Below are 7,609 nucleotides of genomic sequence, written 5' to 3'. Positions count from 1 at the left end.
GACGCAGGCTTCGACGAAGAAGGCCTCCGCGGCGAGGTCGAGGGAGTCGAGGCTGAGGTCAAAGTCGGGGCCGAGGTCGAGGCCTTCCCCGCCGCAGGGTCAACACTAAAGAGCTCCGCCATGCGGGCACACCGGCGGCGGAGCGCTCGGGGCTGAAAGGTCGAGCACCGAGTGCAGGAATCAGTCGGGTGATCCGCACCCAGGCAAACAAGGCACCACCGATGGGGATCGGTGATGGAAAGCAGCCGATCGCACTGGGTGCACTTTTTAAAGCCCGTCAAAGGACGGGACATGAACACGAAAAACGGCCGGGAACAAGCAAGGTCCCGCGGCCGCGGCTACCGGGAGCCCCCGGAGCCGGAACGAAAAACTTTTTCTTTTTTTTTTTTTGACGATTTCAAAAACGCGAACGAACAAAAACAATAAATCAAGCACAGCGACTGAGAAAACAAACCCAGCCGCGGTGTCAGAAGGCAAAAGGCACGGAGCACAAATTCCACAGGGCTTCTGGTTCCGTGGAAAAAACAGAACTGAGGACCACGAGGTGAGGATGCGCCCTCTAGTGGGCAGGAAGGCATGCACATGCGTGGTGCAGCATAGCAAGCTTAAAACTTCAATCAAGTTTGCTTGAAAAGCTGTTCGCGCTGGGGCTCCGTAGATGACGTCACCCACATGTGAGAATATGCTGCCTGCTTGTCCTGGGATAAGTCATGTTATTCACTGAATTTCACAATATGCAATGATTGGGTGGTGAGGCAATTTTTCTTGGGGCTTTGGGCCCTAGCCTTTTGCCTTCGTGTTTCTGAACATATTTTTTAAAGTCTAAGTGTTTGTGTTTTATCACTGATAACCTGACTATTACAAGTATTAAGTGATTTTTTGGTTTGTTTTCACATATAACGTTTCAATCACTCTTATTAGAGTATCAATTTATTTTGGTCTTCCCCATAAATATATTGGACTTCATATTTTCCTGGCTACTGAGTTGCAAAGTCATAGCGCATCTGCTGACGCCATGGCGATTACCTGCTGAAAGTTGTGAAGCCGTTCCTGCCCCTGAGGAAGACTCGAAATGAGGCAAGTGATTCACACTGGATTTAAAGCTAAGTCATTGATCATTTTGGTATATTTGACGCCTTGATTTTGGACACGTATTTTTGAAAATGCTGGGGCTCTTTGGCTAGTCAGTTGATTGGGCTCTCCCCCCCCCCCCTCCTTATGCTTAACATCAATTTAAGCGATGTTACATTTCATTTTTGGTACAACGATAAGCTTGAATAAAAATGTGAGCGGCGAATGATATATGAAGCAGACTCACTGGGTACTCGTTAGTTGCAGAGCCATTTGAGAAGCTGCTGGTGGAACCTTTTAAGAAAAATGTGCGTTTCTATCGCATACTTGTTATCCTGTATATCTATCTTTTTTTGCTTTCTGGAAGGCATTTGAATTTTGTTTCTAGATTGCTTTTTTCATATTTATTGAGGGTGGTTTTTTGGTTTGCATTTTGCTTTTCTTTTGGTGGTTGTGGGTTTTTATTATGGGTGCCAATTCTTAACAACATTTAGGGTACTATGGATCTGTAACAGAATACTAGCATAACCTGGCATCAGCGTGCCTAAAATTTACAGGCCCTCAATTCCACCAGCCATAGCCTTGGTATAAATACAGTAGGGACACGCATAGCTTACACATGTAATTAGAAGCCCATTCCTCCTTGCATTTATTTACACACTATGCCACTAGATGCCCTGCTGGCACTTTCACAGGCAAGTGTACAGTATATTGATGCATGCAAGGGGAACATCAAATACAGACACCCATTTATCTGTATTTTGTAGTTAAGCTGCCTAGCGTTTAAGGTAGAAGGAAAACATGAATGTAATAAGTGAATGAAAAAAGCCTGTTGTGGGGATGCAGGAGCCAGTAAGGGTTGAGAATGTCCACATTGAATCTGCATGCATTTGAGGCAGTATATGCAACAAGATCATATGTTTTTATTGCAGATATCCTCAAAACCTGATTGGCTGCTATCTCCCCAGACCAAGTTTTGAGACCCACCATTCTACTGCGGCATCATTTCATGGGCATGGGGAGAGCCCTGCTCAAGGGCCACAAAACCGTGGCATCTTTACAAAACTGCTATTGAATACATAAGATGAATACACACTGCCTTAACTGGGACAGGCATTAGGAAAAAGCCGTAAACATGCAAACTTGATGACTTTTATTACTACTTTCCTCAATATCGTGCCATAAAAACAACAAAATTCTTTATTTTTTTTTGTTTGTCTGTGCAAAACATTTGCTAGTTCAAGAAGAAAATTCTAAGTATGCAAAGAAATATTTCACTAGAACTCTTATGGTTGTACATATTAAATACTGCAATATACATTTTTTTAAAAGACTATAAAAAACAGATTAAATATAAAAACATACAATTTAGGTTAGCTTTTACACTGTGGTTCTGACGAGTACTTCTGTTAAATGGAATACTGTGTCTCTATACCACACCCATCTACGTAATGAATAAAAGACCACCTGAAAGGTAGTGCAAAGCTGAACATTTCAACACGCTAAAAGCAACAGAGCACCTGTGTAACTTTTTTTTTTTTCCTTTTGGCCCCCACAAAGCTGTTCTTCCAAATTCCAAAGCAACATCCAGCATGCTGAGGGTTGGAGACGCATCACGATAGCTTCGCTCTGCCCTTCTGACTTCCACGGCACAAACTTATCTACCAAAATCAAAACAGAACTGCCTTATTCTTCCCAATCAGATTGCTCACAGGTGCATTATAAACAGATTTATACACAATGCCTTTATCTGTTCTGTTGAAAACTTCACAGTTCTGCTTTGGGTGTTAATCAGCTAAAAAGATATATATATATATTTTTTTTTTTTTGTAATTCTTATTTTGATTCTAAAGAATACATACAGCCAAGGAAAGAACATATTTTTTTAACAGCACCCTATCATACCAATGGCTTCCCAGACTGTGGACTGAGAGACATGCCTTAAATCTCCCTCTCAATGATCAAGCCCCCTCGGCAGATCCAAAAAAAATGTCTTCTTGGAGTCGCAGTAATCCCATCCAGGCTCAAGCCTGGAAATGCCCCAAATACTGGCATACACACCTACATGATCCCTCGCTTTAGAAAGAAGGGATAACTTAATATTGATCAAGTATACTTTACAGAATTCAACTAATTGCATGTAGGTCTTTAGTTAATTCTTGTAACCGCATGAAATTACACAGTGTATCGCAGTATAGAAATGTTATGTTTCTAGGAGTGCTAGGCATTAAAATATGCTTACATTTGATGGGATACTTTGGCAGTTCCTCACTGTCCTTTTAAACTGCTTCAGTCAACAGCATTGACTGCACTTCAAGAGCCTTCACAGGCAATAAGGGACCTGTAGTATGGCAAAACATGTCATGGACCTCCATAACACAATATGGATCTTCCAAGTGACATCATTGAAAGTGTTCTAAGAGAGAAAAGTACCTTTGTGGTTGGCATATTAACATACCATCGCCTGAAAGCAAAACCTCTCCCCCCCCCAAAAAAAAAACCCCAAGTGCTTGATGTGAAATAGAGAAAGCTGAGAAGTAAAGCTTCATGTGTTTATTATACAACAATATCACAAATACATCAAAATGTTAAATGTTTACTCGAGATATGGCTTTTCAGAAGTCACAACAGTTTGGTATGCAAGAAGACCTTACAGCAGTGGCCTGAAAGTCATGTCTCTCCTATTGTACGGCACTTTTGCTTTCAGACGACGATAGAGAAACTTCAGAATTCACTGGCCATTATCCACAGTTGAAAGTTACTATCTTTTGGGTGAGAGGAAGGATGGCTGCATCCTGAAATTCCAAAATGAGTCTATGGACAAGCATCCCTGTCTTTCGAGGAGTCAGAATATTTCTTAATGATGAAAAAGTGCTCTCTCCACTTAGTTTAAATTTCAAACTAAACTTAAAAGGCCGCTGCAATCCAGCTAGCTTAGGAAAATTCCACCACAAATGCTAATGATTTTAAATTGTACAACTTGATGTCTAGCTTGAGTATACAAGGGCTTATTAAACAAATCTACGTACTATAAAAATGCTTTAAAGCATGAGCCGTGTTGAGTTAGACCACTGTCCACTGAGCCTAACATCCTTATCTGTAATAATGACTAGCTTGGGTCACAAGTACGCCAGCAGATCTAGGTTGCATGGCCAAGATGGACAGTGGCTCTCCCTGGTCTACCTAGCTAATCATTTTTCACCCAGGAACTTGTCCAAACCTTTTTGAAGCCTACTACATTGGCTGGCCTAGCCCATGTCCTCAGATTCCACAATATCCTTTCTACGATTTTTCAAGCTGCATTCTCTTTTTATATAGTTTCCTATTTAATTGTGCCACCCTACCCATGATTTTACAAACTTTTTTTTCCCTAACAAATTTAACTCACTTCATCAAGGAGATGAAACAGTTCCTTAATCATTTTGCCATCCTTTGTGGAATCTTCTACTGATATTTACAGCAGAACTAGAGACTTCTTAGCGCATCCCAATCGGAGAAGTAACAGATGAAGTGGCATCAGTGGCAGATCTAAAGCTACTTGGACAAAATGGCCATCACTGCAGGAGCCTTACAAAAGATTAAAGGGCAACTATTTGGAGAAACAAAAATGGTCAAGTCAGAGCAGACAATGCCGCCTGGCTTTCTTGGACCTCTTTGTTTTTCCAAAGCAGTGATGCTAGTCTTGTGACAGCTCATGGACCTGGGCATTCATTTTATCGATTTATAGAACCAGACAAATGAATCCACAATGGACTATATATGCGCATGACGAAATTGGCACCAGCCCTCCCTATGCCTCAAGTGATGATCAACAATCCAGAGTGAGAACTTTAGACCACTATTTGGCATTCAAATTCAATTGGCTTTGCAAAATGAAACATGCAGCATTAAAAACATTCTGCCACAATTTGTAATATCTTAATTCAATTCTAATGAAAAACTTAACACCCTTGTGAAAATAACAGGGACTGTACATAATCCAAAACATTCTATGTTATCTGCCTAAAGTCGTTTTCCAGTTTCTTTTCAGCTCTGGTATATCTGGAAGGATGTTTCCCCTCTCCCAAAAAAACAAAACAAAACCCATTGTAGAACTTGCCTTCAATGTACATTTGGTTTACTTGCAGAGTACTTTTTTTTCACCCTTTCTGCTTGTGGAAATTTTTCCTTCCAGAGGTTTCAGGAAACTGAATTTTTAGGCACAAGATGTGCCGTTTCTAAACTGCTTGATCAGACTTGCAGCTTTGCCCTCCATCTGCCTAATCCAAAGCCTGCTCCACTGGGGATTAAGGGTTTAACTACATCCTGACCTGTGCGTAGAGAACAGCAGGATCACGGCTGTCCTTTACAGAAGCCCAGAGTGGCACATCACACCCAGTACTAAGACTGAGAATTTTAGGAGCCGGAAACTGAGTTGTTAGATCATGCCTTCTGCACATGAGCAGAATTTCCTGCAGCACTGTGTTAACATTAGCAAGAACTACAGTATGTAACAAAAGGCTATTGTCTGCATACATGGCACTAATGGCCAGCAAATGCTCCGACGTTTCAAGAAATTAAGCAATGCTACATAAGAACAGGTTAGGGGCACAGAGCAGCTCTTCTTTTAGAAGCTAACACTTTCTTCTTGGTGTGTGCTTGTATTGTAGTTTTTAGGGGCTCTGAATGCTCACAGGAGGGAATTCGTTCTCGTCATCGAGACACACTGGGCCGGTGGCAAACTCATGCTCTGGTATCACTTCGCCTCGAAGGGCACCGCCATCCTCAGAATAACCTGCAGATACCCAAAAACAAGCAAATGTGAGTAGGATGAAGAGCAAGGAACATGTACGACTAAAAGCTTCAGCAATATCTGACATCTTAGGGAAGGTTGGGTGCAAGGGAAACTCTTTACTGTTACAACAATGAATACTAGTGTGCAACTATTAGGATCAACATGTAAGTCAAAAAGCAGAGAGAGAAATAGGAAGGAAAATGCAAGGGAGTTCTCTGTACCCTGCACCCTATCAAACATGCTGAAGAAAGGATAAACAACCAGCAACAAAAAGTTTAACAGGAAGTAAAAAGGGGGAACAAGAACAGCCAAGATCTGATATCTTGAGCTTCAGAGGCAAGCCTGATCTACCTTATTACAGTACATTTAAACAGAATTGTCAATATTAAATACAGTATCAAAATTTTCACATTAATTCTGGTGGGGTCTTTTACTAATTGCAAAAAAGAACTAGCCCCAGAGTTGATTTAGACCTATAGGCCTCATGGCAGATAGTATATGGTGTGAATAAACATGTGGATAAAGGTGAGTCAGAAAGCTTTTGACAAAGTTGCTCATGAGAGGCTCCTGAGAAAATGAAAATATCATGAGGTAGGTGGCAAAGTTCAGTTGTGGATTAGGATTAGGATAAAAAACAGAGGGTAGGGTTAAATGGTCATTTTTCTCAATGGAGGAGAGAAAACAGTGGAGTGCCACAGGGATCTGTACTGGGACCGGTGCTATTTAACTTATTTATAAATGATCTGGAAATTGGAACGACAAGTGAGGTGATTATATTTTCAGATGACACTAAACTGTTCAATGTTGGTAAAATGCATGCGAACTGTGAAAATTGCAGGCAGAAATTGGAAGATTGAGCGTCCAAGTGGCAGATGAAATTTTATGTGGTCAAATGCAAAGTGATGCACATTAGGAAAAATAACCCAAAACACAGTTACTGGATGCTAGGGTCCACCTTGGGGGTTAGCACCAAAGAAAAGGATATGGGTGTCATTGTAGACAATTCAACGAAACCTTCCACCCAATGTGTGGTGGCGGCAGCCAAAAAAGCAAACAGGATACTACTGCAAGGTACAGGCGGAATATAAGCCATTAATGTAATGTAATGTAATGTAAAAAGGATGGTTAACAAGACTAAGAATGCTATAATGCTTCTATATCGCTCCATGGTGCAACCTCACTTGGAGTATTGTGTTCAATTCTGGTCTCCTTATCTCAAGAAAGATATATCAGTGCTAGAAAAGGTTCAAAGAAGAGTGACCAAGATGGTAAAGGGGATGGAACTCCTCGCGTATGAAGAAAGACTAAAACGGTTAGGGCTCTTCAGCTTGGAAAAGAGATGGCTGAGGGGAGATATGATTGAAGTCTACAAAATCTTGAGTGGAGTAGAATGGGTTTCACTTCTGTCAAAAATTACAAAGACTAGGGGACACTCGATGAAGTTACAGGGAAATACTTTTAAAACCAATAGGAGGAAATATTTTTTTCACTCAGAGAATAGTTAAGCTCTGGAACGTGGTAAACGCGGATAACGTAGCTGGTTTTAAGAAAGCTTTGGACAATTTCTTGGACATGGGGAAGCCACTGCTTGCCCTGGATCAGTAGCATGGAATGTTGCTATTCTTTGTGTTTTGGCCACCGTGAGAACAGGCTACTGGGCTTGATGGACCATTGGTCTAACCCAGTAAGGCTAGTCTTTTTTTTTTTAATCTTTATTAAATTTTCCAAACTAACATTGTGCAAACAATTTCAAAATACATATTA

At 41.0% G+C, this 7,609-nt stretch overlaps 1 protein-coding gene across 6 annotated transcripts in view; it reads right to left on the bottom strand.

Annotated features, from left to right (window-relative positions):
• Positions 1-2,201: 2,201 nt before the first annotated feature.
• Positions 2,202-7,609, bottom strand: part of WIPI1 (WD repeat domain, phosphoinositide interacting 1) — a 55,411-nt gene continuing 50,003 nt past the window's right edge. For 2 of the 6 annotated variants that reach the window (XM_033961320.1, XM_033961321.1), the window contains exons 12-13: positions 5,745-5,845; positions 2,202-3,487 (exon numbers count right to left, since the gene is read on the bottom strand). In XM_033961320.1, the coding sequence (XP_033817211.1) occupies positions 3,395-3,487; positions 5,745-5,845 (194 nt within the window). In that variant the 3' untranslated portion in view covers positions 2,202-3,394. The remainder of the gene's footprint in view (positions 3,488-5,744; positions 5,846-7,609) is intronic. The other 4 variants (XM_033961322.1, XM_033961323.1, XR_004540898.1 and 1 more) reach the window with 3 other exon arrangements.

Source organism: Geotrypetes seraphini, chromosome 10, assembly GCF_902459505.1.
Source record: "Geotrypetes seraphini chromosome 10, aGeoSer1.1, whole genome shotgun sequence".
Lineage (NCBI taxonomy): Eukaryota > Metazoa > Chordata > Amphibia > Gymnophiona > Dermophiidae > Geotrypetes > Geotrypetes seraphini.
Note: the sequence above shows the minus strand (reverse complement) of the source record. Positions and strands in the feature narration are given on the sequence as shown.